The sequence below is a fragment of the Ascaphus truei genome, chromosome 14 (genome assembly GCF_040206685.1).
Source record: "Ascaphus truei isolate aAscTru1 chromosome 14, aAscTru1.hap1, whole genome shotgun sequence".
In the NCBI taxonomy this organism is placed as follows: Eukaryota; Metazoa; Chordata; class Amphibia; order Anura; family Ascaphidae; genus Ascaphus; species Ascaphus truei.
The window spans coordinates 32,853,125-32,877,918 of record NC_134496.1 but is presented as its reverse complement, the minus strand read 5'-3'; the positions used below and the strand labels follow the sequence as shown (position 1 = coordinate 32,877,918).

The 24,794-nt window shown below is 49.2% G+C and overlaps 2 protein-coding genes across 2 annotated transcripts; both read left to right on the top strand.

Moving 5' to 3' along the window:
• The first annotated feature begins 673 nt into the window (after positions 1-673).
• On the top strand, positions 674-2,534 carry LOC142465458 (G-protein coupled receptor 35-like). The gene is made up of 2 exons (XM_075569414.1): positions 674-833; positions 1,579-2,534. Exons 1-2 carry the CDS (start codon positions 674-676, stop codon positions 2,532-2,534), a joined length of 1,116 nt encoding a protein of 371 aa, XP_075425529.1.
• A 3,637-nt stretch (positions 2,535-6,171) lies between these two features.
• On the top strand, positions 6,172-17,667 carry LOC142465909 (E3 ubiquitin-protein ligase TRIM11-like). The gene is made up of 2 exons (XM_075570345.1): positions 6,172-6,329; positions 14,590-17,667. The coding sequence occupies exon 2, from the start codon at positions 14,599-14,601 to the stop codon at positions 16,189-16,191; it is 1,593 nt and encodes a 530-aa protein (XP_075426460.1). The 5' UTR covers positions 6,172-6,329; positions 14,590-14,598; the 3' UTR covers positions 16,192-17,667.
• The last annotated feature ends 7,127 nt before the right edge of the window (positions 17,668-24,794 follow it).

The following is a 24,794-nucleotide window of genomic DNA, read 5'->3' as shown; positions in this document are numbered from 1 at the left end:
ATCCTCCAGGCACCCCAGATGAGCGGGCCGAGACCCGTGAGGAGGTCGAGACCCTCTCCCGCTGGTGGATTTTAACAATCTATCCACGGATTCTGCAAACTGCTGACGGATTTCAAGAATCCAATAAATAGATTGAATAATTCCGCCTGCAGAATGCAGAATCCATGGTTTTGATTCTTAAAATCTATCAGCGGATTGCAGAATCCGCGAATGGATGGTCGGTGTAAAAAAATCAAAAAAATCTGCAAAAGGAGAATTTCCATTTTTGAGACTGATCCGCTGAAATGCACTGACCAAAGGAACCAACCGATCCGCGGCAAATCCAAATCCGTATAAAAAATATCTTCCATCTCTAGCTGCAAACACAAGATACAAAGTAAATGGAGCCGCTTCTAACACCAGAAATGGTGATTCCCATATGTGTCGTGATATTCCCACACCCTCACACTGGCAGGTTAGTGTTTTTTATGGTGTCTAATTGATACACAAATTGTGCAATGCTCAGCGTGAGCAAGTATATACAATAGAATCCTTTAGCTGGAGTACCCTTAAGGTATCAATAAATGAGGTCCTCTCCTATAAAACCAATCAATTGGTAGTATCCCACTTGGCACTGTAGTAAGGTATACACACAATAAAGTGTCCAGACACGTATATGAAATAATATAGTGTGATGAATGGTAGAAGAGATATAATTCTCAAGGACTCGCATGTAGTGCAGCATCCTTGGATGATGATTGATGTCCTCCACGTCCTCAGGTACAGGTGTGCTGATGTCTTTATTCAAACGCAGAAACAGGAAACAAAAAAGACAAAGCACTACTTTCCAGCAGGTAGAAATTATCAAAAAAGCAGAAAGAGCGTTCCCAAAGTGAAAAACAATGCTAACGCTTGAAACGCGTAGGTGGAGGCATTTTTGCCTGTGTATGCTGTTCTGTATGTTTCCATGCAGCTAATAAATTAGCTTTGTTTTTCACTTTGGGAACGCTCTCCCTGCTTTTTTTTTTTTTGGTTCCTGTTTTTTATGGTGTCTGCCTGAAACTAAAACCTGTTGTACTGTATGTGTTTGTAAGAGAGCAAACAATGTGAAAACCAAAGACCGTTAAGTAGAGGTGGGCACTTTTTTTGGCGGATTTGTATAAGCCTCAGATCAGTTGGTTCCTCTGAGTCACTTATCAATCTGAAAAAGGCAAATCTGCCGTTTCCAAAATTCTATCACTGACAAATCACATGATGGGTTAATAATCCACAGTCGGATTGTTATAAATCTGCTCTCAGATTTAATCTGAGGGGGAGAGAGTGGATTTAGGATTCATTATGGAATCTGAGTGCGGATTGCAAAAAATCCACTCAATTTGTATGCAATGGCAAATTCGGATTAATACGCTAAAAAATTTTAGTACCCAATCCTCAAATGAATTTTCGTAAGGAGATCACATCTGGTCTAAAAATAAAAAATCAAGAAATTCGAGGAAACGCATTTGGACTGGTTCACCCATCTCTACCATTAGGACTCGGTTCTGCTGCCATCTTGTGTCATTGGTTGGAATCACATAAAATCTGTCTTCTTTGTTACAGGTGCAGCTCCTGACAATCAGACGATGAACTGCAGCAGCAGCTTGATGGTGAGGAACCGATCTCTCGATCATTTCCAGCTAATCCTTTTTGTCCCCATCATAGCTTTAGGCACAATATTTAACTCCTTCGCCGTTTGGGTTTTCTGCTTCAAGATGAAGAAGTGGACGGAGGCGAGAGTGTACATGACGAACCTTCTGATCAGCGACTGCTGCCTGCTCTTCGTCATGCCTTTCCGGATATACTCCTCCCAGCAAGACTGGGAACTTGGACATAACCTGTGCAACATCATCCACTCTTTTTATTTCATGAACACATACATGAGCATCGCCATCATCACATTAATCTCCGTGGACAGATATGTCGCAATAAAGTTCCCCCTGAGATCCAGAACACTGCGTTCCCCCCAGAGAGCTGCCATGGCCTGCGGGAGTGTGTGGGTGCTCCTGATTGCCACTCGCCTCTATCTCTTTGTCTCCAACATTACAGTAATAACAAAGTTCTGCTTCCAGAAGACGAGCACAAATCCCTTAAGGAGAACCCTGTACTTCGCCATTCTGGGTTTTTTCCTCCCCATGGCCATACTGATCTTCTGCTCTCTGGAAATCATCAGGACGTTGAAGAGAAAGGACAGTCCGAGTGTGAATGAACAGAAATGTGTCCAGAAGACCATTTACATAGTGTCCGCCAACCTTGTCATTTTCCTTGTGTGCTTCCTACCTCTGAGCATTGGGAATGTTGTGAGGTTTGTGGTGGAATCCTTGGGCCTTGAATGCTCAGTGATAGCAAATATCAACACTTATGTTTATGCCGCACAAGCGATCAGTGACTTGAACTGCTGCTTTGACGCAATTTGCTATTATTTTGTCTCCAACGAATTCTGGGAGACTTCATCACTGTTACCAAAGTCTATTCTGCCACAGCTAACCCAGGAACGGTCACAAGGGTCAATCCTGTAAAACAGGCAACTTTATCGCTCTTTATAAAAATGGTCCTCAGCAGCAGGTAGTGATCACTTTTAATAGAGAGCTCTGTGTGGTTTTAGTTTGCACAAGGTCTCTTCTTTGGATGTACAATGTATCTGTTGAGGAGACTTCTGATATCTGGAGATCTTTTAAGAATAATAACAACTTTATTTCATATAGTGCTTTTCTCCCAATGGGGCTCTAGGAGCTTCACAATTACAGTATAGTTCGCGGTATGTAGGATATAGGAGTTTTTACAGACCGTACCTGCCCAGATGAGCTTACAATCTGTTTTGATGCCTGAAACACAGGGAGACAATGTGACATGCCCAAGGTCACAAGTAGTTGACATCAGGAATTGAACCAGGATCCCCTAATTAAACTCAGTGTCAAAGTCACTTATGTTCAAGTGTTCAAACTGTATCTCTGTCTCAGTGTCTGTAAATGTAAAAATCATATGTGCTGTGTACCGTGCGCTATATTGTAATTTTGAAGCACTTTGAGTTCCATTGGGAATGATTCATTACCGTATTTCCTCAGATTCTAAGACGCACTCTTGATTTAATAAAAAAAAATTGGGGGGAAAAACCCACTACATTTAATGTGCAGAAAAAATGTTTTCACTAGCAGACAATAGCATACATTTATCCATACAATTACTACACTACACTATACTATACAACACTACACTATACAGCACTACACTATACTATACAACACTACACTATACTATAATACAGTACAACTTTATGCTCAGCACTACAACCAGGATCCTGCTCAGCACTAGGTTGTCAGCAACGTAATTCTGTCATTCATTCATTCGATCATGTGATACTTACGTTGTCTCCTGCAATCTTGTTGTGCACCTCCTGCAGTTCCGGTCCCGTTAACACTTGCCCGCCAGACCGAGTGTCTCCGAGGAGGGGGGTGGAGGGGGGGCTGGAGACGGGTAAGACTGTCGAGCTGCTTCTGGCACTAGAAACTTCCCTGCGGCGGCTGCTCCAGCGCCTCCTTGCAGACTTTTTTTTCCCCTTTAAATCATTGATTCTAAGATGTGTCTTAGAATTGAGGAAATACATATGCAGCCACCGGTTTCTGACCACTTGCCTTGGAAAATCTGTGGCTATCTCACAGTAACGCTGCGAGATTTCTGTGAGATTTCTGCAGCCAGACTAATGGCCCATCGGATTAACATAGCGAGGGTCCCTGCGTTTGAATGGAAACCGGCGGCTGCATACGTACGGTATTAATTATGTTGCAATTTGTAGCCCCTAATAATTACCCATCCTGCAATTTGTATAATTAATCTAAGGACGAGGATATAAACCTGCTTTTGAATTAACTGTAAATTATTTTCTTTGTCATCATTTCTTTGCCCATCCTTGTTAATCGCTCCCATGGAAGGCACGGAGAGTTTTACTCTCATTTTGAACTCTTGTTACATTTGAAGACAAACTGGACTTGTTGCAGGTATCCTATGATTGGTGGCGGTGGGTGGTGGTGGCCGAATCCAGTATGGGTTCCCCGGCCAGGAGTGTGTAGAAGCTTTAGATTCTATTTGCACAACATGTCCATATCAGACAGACCCATATAGTAATGAAGTCATCTCCTGGGTGTTTGAATCACTGATGGATTTATTTTGATTTCAGGAGAAACAAAACCACGAACCTAACCTCCTGCCGGTCAAAAACACATCCTTGGATGAAAACAGCAGCCCAGGGTTCTATCTATCAAGGCAGTTCTGAGGAAATACATAATTATTTTACTTTTAAGTGGGCGTTCTCCTTTCATACACACAGTGCAGATGTATGCCTCAGAACGACATCACCTTTAGTGACACCTAGGGCAAATCTCCTTCATGGTGACGGAAGCGACGTTGTCGATTGCGTATGCACAGACGTGTGTGTCGCCAAGTGCATGCGCAAGAGCGACCGGCGCCGCACGCATGAGTTTCCCCTGAAAATACATGCACAATTTTAATTGCAATAAAATCCCCGATATTAAAAGGTGTAGATCCCCCAACGGTACTTCTTCCCCTACCCACCCCCCTTCATTTGTTGTTACATGGGTGGAAAGCTGAGGTGCCCTGACTCCCACTGCATGCGAGGGGAGGGAACTGCTTCTTTAAATAAATGTGGAGTTCCCTGGGGACTGCATTATATACAGGAACCTCAGTGACATATACCTGCACCACACACACCTCAGTGACACACACCTTCACCACACACACACACCTCAGTGACCCACACATACACACACTTTGTCACAGGAGCAGAGCAGCCAATAATTTATTTTTCAGACAAACAAAAAAAATGGGATGTGTGCTTATGACACTTGTTCTAAGTGAAACTTATTTGTGTTTTGACACTGCAATTGTATTTTGATGTTTTTGATTGAATTAAAGACTTTTGAGAGTATAATTACAATTTCATTGACAAAACACAAAGAAGATTCACTTAAAATGTGCGTGCTCACCACACACCCTTTATTTCCCCTTAATACAAAGACCCCAAAATGTCTAAAGAGATATGTATCAACAAACACGGATCGGTGCGTATAGACACAGAGCAGTGCGTGTTAACATGGAGTGGTGGTTATAGACACAGAGCAGTGCATATAAACATGGAGCGGTGCGTATAGACAGGGAGCGGTGCGTATAGACAGGGAGTGGTGCATGTAAACACAGAGCGGTGTGTATAACATGCAGCAGGGGGGTTGAAATACGGATCGAGGGGGGGTTAAACATGGAGTGGTATGTATAGATATTCAAAAATAGCAAGCTTGACCCTACCTGTTTCTCTAGCTATCGCCCTATCTCCCGCCTGCCTTTTGCCTCTAAACTCCTTGAATGCCCTTTGTTCTCTCGGTTGCTCGATTTTTCACCACCTACTCTCTCCTAGATCCTCTATAATCTGAATTTCATATGCTCACTCCACTGAAACAGCCCTCATCAAAATAACTAATGACCTCCATGCTGCAAAACACAAAGATCATTGCACTACTAAATCTGTCTCAGCATCTCTCCTGCTGAAATCCCTCTCCTGGCTTCCTATCCAATCAGGTATTACTTACAAAATTATCCTCTTCTATTTTAAGGTAAAACACTCTTTTGCCCCTCCTAACATCTCAGCCCTAATTTCTCGCTGTACACCTGGCCCACTCTTGCGTTCTGCTCAAGGATGTCTTCTGCCTACCCGTCTTGTATCTAAAGACCTCTCCCACTTAAAATCTATCTCACTCACTGACCCACACCTCTGGAATGTCCTTCCCCTTAATATTCGACTGGCACCCTCTCTCTCCACCTTATTTATTTATTTTTATTTATAAAATGTTTTACCAGGAAGTGATACATTGAGAGTTACCTTTCGTTTTCAAGTATGTCCTGGACACAGAGTTAAAATGACAAATAATACATGGTTACAAATACAGTTACATAAATGAACAGGGTATCCATTATATACAAGACATTGCATGCACAGTTAGAGATAATATATATTATAGGCTTATGTAACAGTTTTTTTCCAACTAGACATAGATCAGCATGAAGTAACACAGCTACCGTCATTCAATTCAGTTTCCAGCTCTCACAGAGTTAAGAGATGTAAGTCATGTGACCAAACCCCGGAACAAGCCCAACCGAGTTTACAGAATGCAGTTTCGTTTCACTTTTGGTTTGAGCTGTATGCAGCGTGACTGCACTCTGAGAGCCCTTGCCTTAAACTGCTCCATCTGATTATTTCCACTGATCCTACAGGACCCCATTGTATAAAGAAGTCTCCTCTTGAAAAGGTGAGTGTATGTATGTATATATGTGTGTCTGTGAGGATCGCTAGAGATCTAATATACCGGCACAGCACGAGAGATTATCACATAAAAGTGCTTTATTGGGTCCAAAATGCACACATATCTATGCCTGACGTTGCCGTCCCCACATCGGGCATAGGTGTGCATTTTTGGACCCAATAAACCTTTACTATGCACCACACTTACCTCCGCAGCAGCTTTTTTTCAGTGTGTCTGTGGTTTTTTTCCCCCTCTCTCTCTTTCTCTGTTTGGTGAAACATCGGCGCCAAATAAATTTTTAAGTTACTTCATTCTCATAACATTATTAACAGACTTTTTAGGGTTCATGACAAGTTATACTTGGCGGGCGCTTTTTTATGCACTTTCTCCTTTTTCTTTTGCCACACAGAAACATTATTAAACATTTATAGTACAGGAGCATAAATAAAGCCGCAATTCTCAAGCATACAAAATACAATCAAGAAAATGCAAAACAGCATTAAGGGGGCGTGGAAGGGCGGGGGGGCAAGGGGCGTGGAAGGGCAGGGAAGAGGGGGGCGTGGAAGGGCAGGGAAGAGGGGGGCGTGGAAGGGCAGGGAAGAGGGGGGCAAAGGAAGGGCAGGGAAGAGGGGGGCAAAGGAAGGGCAGGGAGGGGAGGCAAAGGGGAGGGAGGGGGCAAAGGGCAGGGTGGGAGGGAAGGGGCAAAGGGCAGGGTGGGAGGGAGGGGGCAAAGGGCAGGGTGGGAGGGAAGGGGCAAAGGGCAGGGTGGGAGGGAGGGGGCAAAGGGCAGGGTGGGAGGGAGGGGGCAAAGGGCAGGGTGGGGGGCAAAGGGCAGGGGGCAAAGGGCAGGGAGGGTAGGGGGCAAAGGGCAGGGGGGTAGGGGGCAAAGGGGAGGGTGGGAGGGAGGGGGCAAAGGGCAGGGAGGGGGGGGGGCAAAGGGCAGGGAGAGGGGGGGCAAAGGGCAGGGAGGGGGGGCAAAGGGCAGGGGGGGCAAAGGGCGGGGGCGGATGGGGGGGGCAAAGGGCAGTTAAGGAGAGGGGGCAAAGGGCAGGGAGGGAGGGGAGGGGGCAAAGGGCAGGGAGGGAGGGGGCAAAGGGCAGGGAGGGTGGGGGGGGCAAAGGGCAGGGAGGGTGGGGGGGGCAAAGGGCAGGGAGGGAGAGGGGGGGCAAAGGGCAGGGAGGGAGGGGAGGGGGAAAAGGGCAGGGAGGGAGGGGGGGAAAAGGGCAGGGAGGGAGGGGGGGAAAAGGGCAGGGAGGGAGGGGGGGAAAAGGGCAGGGAGGGAGGGGGGGAAAGGGCAGGGAGGGAGGGGGGGGCAAAGGGCAGGGAGGGAGGGGAGGGGGCAAAGGGCAGGGAGGGGGGGGCAAAGGGCAGGGAGGGGGGGGCAAAGGGCAGGGAGGGAGAGGGGGGCAAAGGGCAGGGAGGGAGGGGGGGCAAAGGGCAGGGAGGGAGGGGGGGCAAAGGGGAGGGAGGGAGGGGGGGGGGCAAAGGGGAGGGAGGGAGGGGGGGGGCAAAGGGGAGGGAGGGAGGGGGGGGCAAAGGGGAGGGAGGGAAGGGGGGGGGCAAAGGGGAGGGAGGGAAGGGGGGGGGGGCAAAGGGGAGGGAGGGAAGGGGGGGGGGGCAAAGGGGAGGGAGGGGGGGGGCAAAGGGGAGGGAGGGAAGGGGGGGGCAAAGGGGAGGGAGGGAAGGGGGGGGCAAAGGGGAGGGAGGGAAGGGGGGGGCAAAGGGGAGGGAGGGAAGGGGGGGGCAAAGGGGAGGGAGGGAAGGGGGGGGCAAAGGGGAGGGAGGGAAGGGGGGGGGCAAAGGGGAGGGAGGGAAGGGGGGGGGCAAAGGGGAGGGAGGGAAGGGGGGGGCAAAGGGGAGGGAGGGAAGGGGGGGGGGCAAAGGGGGAGGGAGGGAAGGGGGGGGGCAAAGGGGAGGGAGGGAAGGGGGGGGGCAAAGGGGAGGGAGGGAGGGGGGGGCAAAGGGGAGGGAGGGAGGGGGGGGCAAAGGGGAGGGAGGGAAGGGGGGGGGGGCAAAGGGGAGGGAGGGAAGGGGGGGGGGGCAAAGGGGAGGGAGGGAAGGGGGGGCAACGGGGAGGAAGGGAGGGGGGGGCAAAGGGGAGGGAGGGAGGGGGGGGGGGCAAAGGGGAGGGAGGGAGGGGAGGGAGGGGGGCAAAGGGGAGGGAGGGAGGGGAGGGGAGGGAGGGAGGGGGGGGGCAAAGGGAGGGAGGGGGGGCAAAGGGGAGGGAGGGGGGGGAGTGGGGGCAAAGGGGGAGGGGGGCAAAAGGCAGGGAGGGGGGGGAAAGGGCAGGGAGGAAGGGGGGGAAAGGGCAGGGAGGAAGGGGGGCAAAGGGCAGGGGGGGGCAAAGGGCAGGGAGGGAGAGGGGGGGGCAAAGGGCAGGGAGGGAGGGGAGGGGGCAAAGGGCAGGGAGGGGGGGCAAAGGGCAGGGAGGGAGAGGGGGGGCAAAGGGCAGGGAGGGAGGGGGGGCAAAGGGGAGGGAGGGAGGGAGGGGGGGGCAAAGGGGAGGGAGGGAGGGAGAGGGGGGGCAAAGGGCAGGGAGGGAGGGGGGGGCAAAGGGCAGGGAGGGAGGGGGGGGCAAAGGGCAGGGAGGGAGGGGGGGCAAAGGGGAGGGGAGGCAGGGGGGAGGGGGGGCAAAGGGGAGGGGGGAAGGGGGGTAAAAGAGAGGGAGGGGGGGCAAAAGGCAGGGAGAGAGGGGGTGGGGCAAAGGGCAGGCAGGGGGGGGGCAAAGGGCAGGGAGGGAGGGGGGGAAAGGGCAGGGAGGAAGGGGGAGCAAAGGGCAGGGAGGGAGGGGGGAAAGGGCAGGGAGGGAGGGGGGCAAAGGCAGGGAGGGAGGGGGGGCAAAGGGGAGGGAGGGGGGGCAAAGGGGAGGGAGGGGGGGGCAAAGGGGAGGGAGGGGGGGGGCAAAGGGCTGGGAGGGGGGGGCAAAGGGCAGGGAGGGAGGGGGGGCAAAGGGCAGGGAAGGGGGATTGGCAAAGGGCAGGGGGGGCAAAGGGCAGGGAGGGAGGGGGGCAAAGGGCAGGGAGGGAGGGGGGGGCAAAGGGCAGGGAGGGAGGGGGGGGCAAAGGGGAGGGAGGGGGGGCAAAGGGGAGGGAGGGGGGGCAAAGGGCAGGGAGGGGGGGAGGGGAGGGAGGAGGGGGGGCAAAGGGGAGGGAGGGGTGGGCAAACGGGAGGGAGGGGTGCAAAGGGCAGGGAGGGGGGGCAAAGGGCAGGGAGGGAGTGGGGGCAAAGGGGAGGGAGGGGGGGCAAAGGGCAGGGAGGGAGGGGGGGCAAAGGGCAGGGAGGGAGGGGGGGCAAAGGGCAGAGGGGGGCAAAGGGCTGAGGGGGGGCAAAGGGCAGGGAGGGAGGGGGCAAAGGGGAGGGAGGGGGGGCAAAGGGCAGGGGGGCAAAGGGCAGGGAGGGCAAAGGGCAGGGAGGGAGGGGGGGCAAAGGGGAGGGAGGCGGGGGGCAAAGGGGAGGGAGGCGGGGCAAAGGGCAGGGGAGGGAGGGGCGGCAAAGGGCAGGGAGGGGGGGCAAAGGGCAGGGAGGGAGGGTGGGCAAAGGGGAGGGAGGGGGGGCAAAGGGCAGGGAGGGGGGGGGGGGCAAAGGGGAGTGAGGGAGGGGGGGCAAAGGGGAGTGAGGGAGGGGGGGCAAAGGGGAGTGAGGGAGGGGGGGCAAAGGGCAGGGAGGGAGGGGGGGAAAGGGCAGGGAGGGAGGGGAGGCAGAGGGGGGCAAAGGGCAGGGAGGGGGGGGCAAAGGGCAGGGAGGGAGGGGGGGCAAAGGGCAGGGAAGGGGGATTGGCAAAGGGCAGGGGGGGCAAAGGGCAGGGAGGGAGGGGGGGCAAAGGGCAGGGAGGGAGGGGGGGCAAAGGGGAGGGAGGGGGGGCAAAGGGCAGGGAGGGAGGGGGGGCAAAGGGCAGGGAGGGGGGGCAAGGGGAGGGAGGGAGGGGGGGCAAAGGGCAGGGAGGGAGGGGGGGCAAAGGGCTGAGGGGGCAAAGGGGAGGGAGGGGGGGCAAAGGGCAGGGAGGGGGGGCAAAGGGCAGAGGGGGGCAAAGGGCTGAGGGGGCAAAGGGCAGGGAGGGAGGGGGCAAAGGGGAGGGAGGGGGGGCAAAGGGCAGGGGGGGGCAAAGGGCAGGGAGGGCAAAGGGCAGGGATGGAGGGGGGCAAAGGGCAGGGAGGGAGGGGGGCAAAGGGGAGGGAGGCGGGGGGGCAAAGGGGAGGGAGGCGGGGCAAAGGGCAGGGAGGGAGGGGCGGCAAAGTGCAGGGAGGGGGGGGCAAAGGGCAGGGAGGGAGGGTGGGCAAAGGGGAGGGAGGGGGGGCAAAGGGCAGGGAGGGGGGGCAAAGGGCAGGAAGGGAGGGGGGGCAAAGGGGAGGGAGGGGGGGAAAGGGCAAGGAGGGAGGGGGGGGAAAGGGCAGGGGGGCAAAGGGTATTGAGGGAGGGGGGGCAAAGGGCAGGGAGGGAGGGGGGCAAAGGGCAGAGGGGGGCAAAGGGCAGGGATGGGGGGCAAAGGGCAGGGAGGGAGGGCAGGGGGGGCAAAGGGCAGAGAGGGAGGGGGGAAAAAGGGCAGGGGGGCAAAGGGCAGGGAGGGATGGGAGGCAAAGGGTGGGGGGGCAAAGGGCAGGGAGGGAGGGGGGCAGGGGGGGCAAAGGGCAGGGAGGGGGGGGGCAAAGGGCAGGGAGGGGAGGCAGGGGGGGCAAAGGGCAGGGGGGGCAAAAGGCAGGGAGGGAGGGTGGGCAAAGGGCAGGGAGGGGGGGCAAAGGGCAGGGAGGGGAGGCAGGGAGGGTGGGCAGGTGGGGCAAAGGGCAGGGGGGGGCAAAGGGCAGGGAGGGGGAGGGAGTCAGGGACCCATTCCCCTATGTTTTCTCACCTTGCACCCGGCCGCGCTCCTCTTCCTCCGGGTACCGGCCGCCCTCCTCCTCCACCTCGGGCGGTGTCCGTGACCCCCGGCGAGGCTGAGACGCTCCGGTGAGGAGGTGCTGTGCCCTTCACGGGAGGGGCGGAGAGAGCAGGAGGAGCACTCTCGGGGAAGGGAGCGGCCTGTGTGAGGTGAGCCGCAGAGAGCGTTCTCTGTGTGTGTGTGGGGGGGGAGGGGGAGCGGTGTGTGGGAGGTGAGAGCCGCAAAGAGCGTGCTCTGTGTGTATGGGTGTGGGGGGACGGCGACTGGTGTGTGAGAGGGTGAGAGCGCCGGGGAAGGGTGAGAGCGCCGTGGGAAGGGAGAGCGCGCCGAAGGAAGGGAGAGAGCAGAAGGGAGGTGAGAGCAGCCTGTGGGAGGTGGGAGCGGCCTGTGGGAGGTGAGAGCGCCGTGTGTGGGAGGTGAGAGCGCCGTGTGTGGGAGGTGAGAGCGCCGTGTGTGGGAGGTGAGAGCGCCGTGTGTGGGAGGTGAGAGCGCCGGTTGTGGGAGGTGAGAGCGCTGGGTGTGGGAGGTGAGAGCACCGGGTAAGGGAGCGGCCTGTGCGAGGTGAGTGTGTGTGTGTGACCTTTGGCCCGTCACTCCGCCTCAGGCCAATGAGAGGTGTGCGGGGGCGGGCGGGCCAAGGGAGCCATCTCATAGGCCTGAGGCGGAGTGACGGGCCAAAGCTCCAATGCGATTTCCCCTAGGGACAGAGGACAGACAGACAGGCATACAGTGGTTTCAGAAATATATAGATAGATACTGGGTTCTGGTGCCGGTTTAGGAGAATGATCTTCATGAAGATAAAAAAAATATCAATAAAACAATGCAACCAACATTTTATAGTACTTAGTATATAGGGGCACACAAGTGCAAAGTAAAATAAAATTTCTGTGAGAATCTTGCTCTAAAAAAGCTGTTTGTTATGCTTTGTACTGAGGCCATAGTTCTGGCTGTCTTAAAGGATCAGTGCAATTTACATATCTGAGCAAATGTATAATATATTTTTACATACAGTGTGTGTGTGTGTGTGTGTATATATATATATGTGAATATATATACAGTGTGTGTGTGTGTGTGTGTGTGTGTGTGTGTGTGTGTGTGTGTGTGTGTGTGTGTGTGTGTGTGTGTGTGTGTGTGTGTGTGTGTGTGTGTGTGTGTGTGTGTGTGTGTGTGTGTATTATATATATATATATATATATATATGTGTGTATATATGCACAGTATATATACAGAGTATATATACACACACATATATATACCACCAATATGGTGTTTTAATTCACAGTAATAGAAGTAAAAAATATAAAATGTACACTTACAAACACGTGTGTTGAAGGAGCCGCCCCCAGAGCTGCAGGATATATATATATATATTTTATATGTATATATATATATCGCTAGTTAGAGAGAGCATGCAGGGGGTCAAACTACGTGTTAGGCAAGCAGCTAGGGTGTGTCGGTTAACTACTGATTGCAAGGGCTTTAAAAAACAGTCAGTAGCCTGACAGAATACAGCTTTTCCCAACCAACAAGGACGCCGATTGGAACAGTTCCAGGCCTGCAGGGCGAGAGAGAGAAAGGGAGATCTAATTTAGTTATCTCAATATACTTTGCATATCTCCTTAGAATTTTTCCCAGGTACCTTCAGGTGGCTCCTCTTTTGAGCATTCATATCTCTCCCTATGTTAGGCCTGGTCCCTGCTGGCTACTGCAGGGCCCGCTACGGGGACAAGAGCTGCCTCTCAATGGGGCCGGGCCCGCTGCAAGGGGCGGCCGCCACGCTGCGCGATCAATTTTTCCAGCATACTGGAAAATTGAGATCAGAACTAGTGACGGAGAGCTAGGCCACGCCCCCCGGCGGTTCAGCCAATGAGGGCGAACCTGCCGGGTGACGTCATGGCCGCACTCCCCCATCACGCCGCCCTCCCCCCCCCCCCGTCTTTTCCTCCTGCACCTCACTGCAGACCAGGTAGGTAGGCTGCAGCCTGGCAGGCGCACATGCAGCGCAGACAGTGGGCCGTCGCCTTCCAAGAAAGACTTTTCCGCGCGGTTTAAACATGTGACCGCTCTTTACGCACGGATATGCACAACGCGCAGCTACTAGAATATTATCCCCCGTAGAGTATATGCAGATAGTCACAATGTTGAATCACTGTTGCATTTCTTACTTCATAACATCTTCCACTATAAAAACAAATGCACTATACAGATCTATGTGCTTTATAATGCAGTTCTAATTTGTTGCTAAATATAACTGGAATGGGTAATTTGGGAGAAAAACATGTTAATTACTAAATCCCAGGGTGAAGCATCATTTATACATAGTACACATTTTGTAACCATGTATTTCACAAGATCTGGATTATAACATTGCAAACCTGCCAGCAATCCTCTTTGTTTTTTTTTAAACTGCTTCTCAGTCCATGGAGACGCGTCTGAATGCCGGTAAGTGTTACTGTTGCAGTGGCCTCACGCAATCCCCAGCATTTAATTTAAATGTGAAAAAGAATAAGTGCGCAACCCAAAAAACAACTTAAATGTGTTAAAAGACTAATGCCTAACCGTGAAACAACAATATTGTTAACCCCTATATATCGTATTGTACTATGCACACGATATTAGGCACAACCCTACTGGGGAAGTGAAAAAATAAAACCATACAAAACCGTAAGTAAATGGCGTATGCTGCTATAATTAAAGAGTGGCTCGGCACTCCCACGAACTGGAGATAAAATACAAGAAAAAAAGCGCAAAACTCAAATGGTGAAGTATATCAAATACGTGTTTAGTATAAAAAAGGGGTAAGTATTCTGCGTACATCAATATAAAAGAACATAAGCATTTCGTGTATCAATACACGAGTTTACCACACAGCTGGCATCAGGGTGGCCAATAGAAGGAGATCTCTCAGGTAAGTGGTCTTCAGCAGTTTCCAGATGACATCTGGATGCTGGTTTCAAGCTGCAGTCATTGTGAGAGACCCAGATGACATCTGGAAACTGCTGAAGACCACTTACCTGAGAGATCTCCTTCTATTGCCCACCCTGATGCCAGCTGTGTGGTAAACTCGTGTATTGATACACGAAATGCTTATGTTCTTTTATATTGATGTACACAGAATACTTACCCCTTTTTTATACTAAACACGTATTTGATATACTTCACCATTTGCGTTTTGCGCTTTTTTTCTTGTCTTTTATCATTTAATTTAAATGCTTTGGGGAGAAGCACGGGACATCTGCAACCGCCCGCAACAACAAATCTCCCGCCCCCCAGTTTGCGCATCGCTGCATTAGAGTGTAAAACCAGGAACTTCCAAAGTTAAGAGATATAACCAAAGCCTCAAAAAACAAGTGTTAACTGAGTGAAAATACTTTTTGTTTCTTTTCCTTTTAGCTTTAAAACATGGCGACTGCCAAGCTAAGAGAAGAGTTGAACTGCTCCATTTGCTTGACTATTTACAATAATCCTGTGATGTTGAGCTGTGGACATTATTACTGCCATGACTGCATTGACGGCTTCTGGAATAGCCAGAGAAGTGGAGTTCATATTTGTCCTGAATGCAGACAACAGTTTCAGAACCGACCTGTACTGCAGAGAAGCCGGAAGCTGAGTAACATAGTCAAGTGCTACAGTCCCATGCAGCCAGCTCGTGAGGAAGGTGTGATCTACTGCACTTATTGTGTCAACGATTCCGTACCTGCTGTGAGAACATGCCTGCATTGTGAAGCCTCTCTATGTGATATCCACCTGAAGGCACACACTGACTCAGCAGAACATACCTTAATTAAACCCACTGCTTCCCTGGAGGGCAGAAAATGTTTGGTCCACAAAGAGCTCCTAAAGTATTACTGCTCTGAGGATGCTGCTAACATCTGTGTCTCCTGCTGCCTGTTCGGAGAGCACATGGGGCATCGAGTAGAGTTACTGAACGAGACCTTTGAAAAGGAGATGGAATGCAAAGATGCTCTGGAGAAACTCACTGTGAAGAAAGAGGAGATTGAGAGTAGAATCGAAATGCTGCAAGAATGCAAGAGAAAAGTTCAAGAGAAAACATCTGGTGTAAAAGATAGAATCGCTGCCCTGTTTGGAGACATCAGAGAACCAGTAGGAGACCTAAAGAATCACATCCTAAGTGAGGTCACCAGGAAAGAAGAACAAGTCTTACCCCATGTCACTGATAAAATCCAGCAGCTCCAAATAGAAAAGGCTAGATTAACGGAAAGCATGCTTAATTCTGAGGAGCTGCGCAACATGCAAGATCCATTAAGAGTCCTAAAAATGTGTGGATCAACTTATTCTGGCTTTCGTGCCGTTGAGGATGAAATCAAGAATATTGGAGAAGCAGGTTGTCCAGATGAGAGAGGGATCTCACTGACCATACAGACAAGTCTTCAGAACTTGGTTCCCAATCTGCCCAATCTAATGGAGAAGTGGGGGTTCTTTTTGTGGGCTGCTTCAGACATATTACTGGATGTAAGCACAGCTTCTAATGAAATAATTGTATCAGATGACTTGAAAACTGTATCGTTCACCAATATAAAACAGGAATATCCAGATGGGCCAGAAAGGTTTTCTTCCTCTCAGATTTTAAGCACCAGGAGTGTCTCCTCCGGACGATATTATTGGGAAGTGGAGATCCATGATTCATGGTACTGGAGGGTGGGAGTAGCCTATCCCAGCATAGAAAGGAAGAAATGGTCCCTTATAGGATTTTGTAACAAGTCCTGGTGTTTGGGGAGGAGATATAAAGCTCTCTACGTGATTCATGACTCTGAATTTAAGGTTGTAGCTCCATATTCTTCCTTTGAGATACTTGGGATTTACTTGGACTATGAGGCTGGACTTCTGTCCTTTTATCAGGTGTCTGACTCAATCAGACACCTATATACCGTCACTACCACCTTCACAGAGCCTCTTCATGCTGCCTTCTGTGTAATTAAGGACGGGTGGATGAAAATCAGGAACCCTGCCCACCAAAGAGAACCACCCATGTAAAAGGCAAAGAGAGAGAGATTAGCAGTTGCAGCACGTTATTAACTATTGCAAGTATTCAGTTTGTATATACATTTAATTTTTTTGCTCAGCCCATGCATGCTGGACCATATTTACTTTCCTCTGTCTTAAGACCTATTCTGGTGCTAGAAATCACCTTACAGCCCATTGACTTGAATAGGCTGTAAAGTGTATTATGGCAGAAGACTGTGTAGTAAATATGGCCCTCAGTGCTTTATAGAAGAGAATAGGTCTGCAACCCTGCTTTTCAGCATTCAGTGCTTCTACTGCAGCCAGGGATTCTGGGTAATGACATGCAAATGAGCATACAGTGTCCCCTTTTATTTCATGTCCATTTTAACACGGACTCCTATAAGCTTATGCCTGCCACAGCCATTAAAACCTCACAGACCGCCGTTTCAACCTTTTGGGTGTCTTCAGACACCAATTCTTTTTCTCAGTTAGCTGTAAATTTAAAATTATAACGCAGAACCTAATTTTTTGTTGGCACAAAAATAAATTCATGATTCTACGGTATGCACAACTTATGTTAACGCTATATGCTGTACACGTATTTATATATACACACATACATATAATGATAAAGCAGAAATATAGGTGACCAATCTACCTTCAATTAGGAAAAAACGTCATTATAATATGCTAATATTGTAAATTAAAGGGTGCGATTGCTTGGAACTGAAGAAATCTGGTTAAAGATATAGTACAATCCTGCTCAAAATGAATTGAAAGAATTACCAAGTTCCCTGATTGTTTCCCTAAAGAAATATCATAATCTAGTTCAAAAGATTGACCACGTCACTGTTTACTGGCTTCTCCCTTCCAATTGAGGGTAGTGACGTCATGACCAGGCGTGTGAAGTAAAGCTTTATTGTATTGTATGTCTTTATATAGCGCCATTAATGTACATAGCGCTTCACAGTAGTAATACACGTGGTAATCAAATAAATAACAGATAATATAAATAACAGATCATGGGAATAAGTGCTTTAGAGATAAAAGTAACATTAAGGAAGAGGAGTCCCTGCCCCGAGGAGCTTACAGACTAATTGGTAGGTAGGGAGAACGTACAGAGACAGTAGGAGGGAGTTCTGGTAAGTGCGTCTGCAGGGGGCCAAGCTTTATGTATCTTGTGTTCAGAATATCCATCTGATTCTGTCTTCCAAGTTGTTCTTCCAATAAAGTTTGACAGGGCCTGCAGGAATGTGTGGTGGTACAGTATTTTGTAGAGTAGAGATGATTACACATTTAGGCTAGAAGGAATTTTTATTATTATTTTTTTATTTTTAAAGACGCAACTAAAGAGCATGTTTTTTTTTTTTGACCAAAGAAATAGAAAAGAGTTGATGATTTTGCTGAAATACAGGCTTTGTTTTTTGGAGACTTTATTCATAGGAAAGAATTAATGGTAATGGATTGAAGACTTTTTTGAAACAATAAAGAAAACGTGATTAAAAATGTGCGTTGGTATTGTATTTTATGTCCAACCCCAACACTGCACTAAAAAAAACGGTTTGAAATTTGTATTGTTCTTCGTAAAGTTAATTCTTCCCAAAGTTAATTCTTCCCGGCTATTTTTTTTGAAGAACTGTAACATCTGAGTGGTTTAAATTCTCCTCCCGCCTACAGGAGGAGTTTATATACTCTAAACATTTAGACGTTTGGGAGTTTTTACTCTACAACAATTAAAGCAAAAAAGCTATGGTGTTTAGACCATGGTTAAAAATAATAATAACTAGTAAGGGCTAGTAGACTGGCATATTGTAGTTTTCCTTGACGTAGTGGCAAAATTAACATTTCTTGAACAAGATAGTAACTATGGTATATACACTTTTTTGTTTAAGTAAGAAATTTGGTCAATCAGGACCTTTTTTAAATAAGGAAGCCAAAAAATGATGTATAATGAGCTCTTATATGTCTGTAAACATAAGCTACATTTATTTTAGCATTAGCAGTATCAAATTTGTTTTGATTTGATTGCAATATTATTATACAGTTATATTGCAGAACAAGCTACTGTGATATGTGTAATGTGTTGCATGTATATCCTATACATATACAGTACACAAGTATTAGTAACTGTTTTAAATTGCCTTAAAGTCTTATATTTTGGAGGAGTGAAATGGGGAAAAAACATTGCCTGGTGATAGTAAAACAGTTTTGGTCGAATTTATGGTTCACAATTTTGGAAATTCACAAATCGGTCAAATTTCCAGGAAAGTTTTCACCAAGAGATGTCATTGATGATGTCAAGACCGGGAAGCAAAAAGGCTGTATGAGAGAGCATGACCGACGGACACTGGTGAATTATTAATATTTTTGCAGGGAAAACCCTCAGCAAAGACACAGAATGTAAACTACTCTAAACATAAATCTAAACTTCAATACATAATTCAGCTTTAAATAAAGAAATATGTAGAACATTTATTACAGGTCCATTCTGAATGATTGAATAATCACTACGTGGAGATTCTCGATGATTCCTATGTTTATTGTAGGTTGTGATACCTCTTAGGGGCCTTTAAAACCTCATAGTTTTCTTCTTCAAGTGTACTGAGTAACCTGTAAAATTTGGGACGCTCTGTACATTATATCTATATAGAACCATGATGTAGCCAATGTTCCTATTTTTCAGAATATCCCTGCACAAGTGGCTCAATCACTTGCCAACTTTGCTGAAGCAGGGATATCCTGAAAAACTTGAACTGTTGATTGGACTTGAAGACGAGAGTTGGCCACCCCTGCACTAGACTAACCAGCACTTTCTTGCAGACCAAAGAGACTAGTAAGGAACTGTTTGGCAATGCTTTATTAACCCCTATGGAAAACATGGGATTTACTCACATTTGCCAACTTTGGACTAATAGAGCTGTAAGTAATTCAAATAGGCGCATTGGAAAGCCTATTTAATTACACAGTGAAACCTTTTTGCGCCATACCCTGACGAAGCAGTTGCGAAACACGTTGGATTGTGCCTCACAGACCACCGTAGGAATCGTGACGTGCAGTTCTTCCCACGCTCCATTGCCAGCTGACGGCCCGCACTCATGCGCGTGAGAGTGCTCGAGCACAGACGCAGGCTTGCTCCATCCCATATCTACCAGGCTGTGCACAAGCCGGGGGGGAGAGACGGGGAGCTGTGGGTGTCCTGCTATACTTCTCTGAAGGAGACAGGCGCAGCAGACATTCAGAGGTGGAGGAGACCCCACGGATCTTGACTGTGTTTGGACCGGGAGAGGGGAAGACGGAGACCAATGTCTGAAATGCGTTCTGTGGCTCACGATCTTCAGTTGGGGGAACCCAGACCACACAAAAGTAAAAAAGCATGCAACACAGTATTAAGCCACTAGAGGGCAGTGTCTTTCCATTTTTGTGGTTAAGCTGTATGAACTATTGAATATATGTAAAGTTTGGAGCATGAACAATCAATCAACCAGATTATTGTCTTATGCAATAAGCACATACCTTCAGGAGATAGTTCTCTTCCTTTGGCGAGGGTGGTACGTTGACTTTTGTCATCTGGGCTACTGAACATCCTAGGCCATTGTCACGTTCCTCTGATATAAAGATGTTTTTGTGGTTCTCAGGGGCATGACCTTGTTTCTCTACATTGCTAAGCCTTCCTGTCACTTGGATATGGCCAAGACATGGTTTCAAGAGGGATGTGTGTCCACGTCCCATTATGTTTGTTTTATGGGCATCAACGTTGTCTGGTTTGTGCCCTTTGTCAATGCATACATTGCCCACTATCACCCATCCTAGGTCAAGTCTTTAGGCAAATGGGGCGTTGTGGGGTCCGTTGCGCTGTACGTGGATTTTGCGCACTTAAGATGTCCCTGCCAAGAAGTAGCAAAATCTTGGCATCTTGTTCTATCGGAGGGATGTGGTCAGCTATTCCCCTTAGGTGAGTGTGATGATGGGGAAAACAAGGGAAAGAATCTCAAAAAGACGCATTCACTAGGGTTGGAACTCCAAAATAAATAAATTTTAATGATATCAAAAGCAAAAAAATCCTAATTAACACCTAAACAGAAAGGGCGCATGTTTGTCACAGCGAAGTATGGAGTGCTCACTAGAAGCCTTTTCCTGGATATGAATACTGTATTAGTAATCCAGGCAAAAGGCTAAATAGTGGTAACCTGGTGGTAATCAAATTATAGGATGGTATCTGCTCAGGTAAGTATAATGTATACCTTCAGAGGTAGTCACACTAAAACAAAGAAAGGGGCAGGTGCATAGACCCAAACTGAGTACTGATGTACCACTTCCCCCTCAGGGAAGAGGAGGGTCAAATGTAGTTGGCCCTAAAGACCCCTCTGTTCAAGTGAGAGACAGGTATTGAACGGGTTAACTGACACTACAGCCATAGTGTTGTGGTTATCTGTTGCCTGCTGGCAGTGTATGTGTCTGCCACATGCAGGTACTGATAGAGTCAAGGGGAAGCCCCGTTAAACATCAGTTCCCTTGTGGGAGATAACACTGGTCATGAGAGGCCACAGTTAAAGAGAAGCAGTTAGTTAACGAACCCCTCATACCACGGAACATATTACTGGCAAAATACCTGAAGCGCTGGGTGAGACAACTCTGGAATCCTTCACCAGATCGTGACACAGACACTCCTGTTCCTAGCTAGTGGGATCCGTCTTTGGCCCACATCAATTTTAGCTAGAGCTGAAACTTGCACTCCACGTTGTGATAGCAACCTTGACCGAACTACTAGCTAGTCGGTCGCGCCGATGACGTGACGCCACATTTCTCGTACAGTTGTTTTGCACGATTCACGTGCGCGCTCCAGAATTGGCGGGAAAGACCATTTTAGATCGGCTACTATCTGCTGGGCCGCTGATGGCGCCTTGGTCGCCATTTTTAAGGGTTCTTTGCTCCGCGGAGCACATGTAGTGACGGCCGCCATCTTCGATGCGCTCACCACATGTAATTGTATACTCTCCTCAGTGTCTACGGTGTAATTTGCTCCTAGACACGGACTAATCTCCTCGACACCTTCTACTTCTCTCTGCATGCTTATTCTGGTATCCACTAATGTGAGGTGGCGTACCCCAGGCTAGGCAGAACTCCTTCTGTGTGTGTACTGTGCTCGATGTTCGTTCCAGCCAGTGCTCTGTGGTGCGTTCTGTGGGTGCTAGCTAGCGTACCGGGCATCTCCCTAGGTACGGGCGTCCCTCTATTGGCCACTCATAGTGCGGGCCATGGTCTCTGGACTAGTTAGCAGGCTGACCCCCCCAGTTGCCTCACACAACCTGCCTCAAGGAACTAGGACAGCGATAGCTATGCACCCCTCTTACGCCACCCGCTTAGGGCGCCCAGGGCGTACTGTGCGGGAGCGGCGATCCACGCTCCCCTGACTACCCCTGGTGTGCAATTGCGCCCTATGTTCCTCAACACTGGACCGGATAGTGCACATCACTCTTTCTGTTCTGCCTGGCTGTAAGCCTGACCTGTTTATCTCAGCAGCGCCTCCAAATGTAACCCTTATTCCCCCCCCTAGACTCATCTGACATATCTAGGGTGTGTGAGGGCGGATTACATGTACTGGGTGGTGCCTACCTGTGTGGAACAGGAGGGCCTGAGTCTCCCGCGGTGGTGTGGGGGATAACAGGACCAGGCTTCTGGGGTAGTAGCCTCCATGCTTTCAGTGGTGGTGCATCGCCTCCATCATCTATACCTTCCCAGGGTATGGGGTAGGACCTGTATAGAAGAGTGACCCCTGGTCCCAGGGTGGATGCTCCAGAATCACACAGCAGTCGTTGGTAAAAAGGTAATGTCTCTCTTTATTGGTCCGAGCTGCGCCCGGCAGTAGTAGCGACAAGCAGCCACAACAACAACAGCAATGTCCCCAATTCACACGGCCCTCCACTCTGTACAGGCCTTTCCTCCTCTCCTTCCCTCCAAGCGTACACTCCGACAGGATGGACTGGGCTGGGGCCTCAATACCCCGCTGCCCACCTCAGAGGGTATCCTCTGGGTGGGGGATGGATTCTCCCCATCACCCCATCATCGGGGTCAGGGGCATTGGTCCACCTGAACTCAGCTCGCTCTCCAAATGTCATAGGCCAGAGTTCTCTCTCTTGCTGCTCCCATGACGGAGCTAAGTATACTCCTCTCACTCCTAGGACAGACTTCAGCATAGACTAGAATAGACTGACTGTCACTTACAGGAATGGGCTGCTAAATAGGCTTAGCCCCACCCCTCATGACGTCAGCAGGACCTCTCCTCTGTCTCACGCCCGCAGCAGAGTCAGGGGCCTGCATCTATCACTCAGGGCAGGGCTTGAAGGGGGGAAAACCCATGATTACTACTGGTGCCTGCCTCTAACAGGACTTACCACAGTAGGAGGAAGATATGTATAGCCTGTTCTGTTTACAGGGGGCTACACATATAATCACTATGAAAAAGATATAAGATATCTTCATAGTATCTACTGACAAATACAGAAACTAAAACATACATTTATTGATAAAGTGCACTAGTGAATAGTTATTTTATACAAAGCAATATCATACCATCACATATAATTAATTTATTGTGATGGTTAGTACAGGCACCCCCCCCCCCCCCCTCACCTCCGCTCCGGCGTCATGATGTCACATGACCTCGCCGCGTTGCCATGGCGACTCATGTGAGAAGCCGCTGGAGCCAAGGTAAGTCAAGTTTACAGAGGCTCTGCAGTTCCCCCGGGCACTTAATTTAAGTGGCTTCGGGAAGCGCGCGGGGCCTCTGTAAACCCCGCGCCCCCCAGCACTAAGTCTCGCGCCCCCCAGTTTGCGCACCGCTGGGTTAGTACATACATCAGTGAAACATATATTTATAAAAGACTCATAAGGTGCAATGATGAATACATTTATTTAAAAAAAAAACAGTATCATACAATCAAATAGAGTTCATTTATCATAATGACTTGCACACACATGAGCAAAAACATGAAATGGAGATGTTACACAGAGGGTATTGTCAGAGGTGTGCAAATCAAAACGGTCAAAATATTAAAAAAATGTATTATTGTATTGTTTGACATTTTTTATTTACTGAATATCAGTGGGGAGTCAATCCGATTGAGTGCACGAATTGAGAATTTACATTTGCCATAACAGCTTGATAGTAACAAAAGACGTGAATTGTTAATATGAATCTGGCATATTCAGGAAATAAGAGTACCCCTAGGGGCCACCCCAGACAAGAGAGATCAGAACAAAAGGTGACAGTAAATAGAGAAAAGTGTGCAACACACATGAAACATGAACAGGGAACAGAGAACAGCGCTGGGTCTCTAAAGACCAATCAAAAATACGAGAGACCAGAGCAAGAGGTGTTACTGAACAACCAATCCCCAGCACAGGACAGACGGAGTGATAATGGCTCAGCACAAAGCACGTATTCAGGGTATTACAAGAATGTATTCCAATGTATTGTTTCACGATAATAACACAGGCAGAGGACAGATGGAGCGATAGTGGCTCATGTACAATGCATGTATTTAGTGTATTGTAAGAATGTATTCAAGTGCTGTTGACTATCACTGTTTCGTTTTCTATTTTCTCTGTGAAGGGAAGGAAATACAAAGGGACACAGTATACGCTTGGTAGTGTAGGACCTGCTGATAGCATCTACAGAACCTTGATGTGATGTGCAGCTTCACATGTTTTGTCCAAAAGATTGAAATAAATGACCCATATTTCTGAGAAGAAAAAACATCTAGAAATGAACGAAATAATGTGTCATATTGGATGTGCATTGGGGCTTCTTTGTTTACTGTTCAAATGTATTATTTCATGATTATTACACAGGCACAGGACAATTCACCCCCAGCTCAGGCATTATGGGGGAGATAGGGTGGAGGGAGAAAGAGCCAGCCAGAAAACCGTGACAGAAGGGAGTTCATATCCTTCCTCCGCCTGCAGTGCCTGGCGAGTCAGCGTTTGGTTGAAGGGGAATGGGGACGAGTGAGCAGTATTGCAGGATGTTGTTTGGTTTACCTAACCTTCTGTGATACGGTATTTCTTTATTTTCTTACTAGATGGTCAGCAGGGGGTCTCTGGAGCTGAACCGCATTCATTTCAGACCCCCTGTTCTCCGAGATGGTTACATCCGTAGGTGATGCCGGTATCTGGTGTTTATAGGTACATAAAAGACATTTATGCGTGCTAGTAGCAGCCTCTTTGTGAGGATTCAGGGATCGCGGCGTCCGCGCTCTGGTGCCTCTTCACCTGCGTTAACCCCCGCTGCCGTGGCGCGCGCCCCTCGCTGGCGTCACTCACCTCCGGTGGCTCTGGGAGTTCCCCGCCATCCTCTTCGTCCTCGGGCTCCTGCGGGATCTTCATGTTCTCACGCGGTAGCCATGTTTTCCGGCCGCGTGCCTGAACAGCGCGCGCCGGATGAAGATAATTTATTCACTGCTCTTGCAGTGAAAACCCGCCCCCAGCACACTAATAGGACCTCCTGCCAAAACAAGAGTCCTCACCTGCCTGCCAATCAAAGGGACCTATCCAGGATGGCTCCACGCATTCCTCCAGGCCTGCCTCCACCTCTGATTGGTCAGCCACACTTTATAATGCCTGTCCATTCTCTC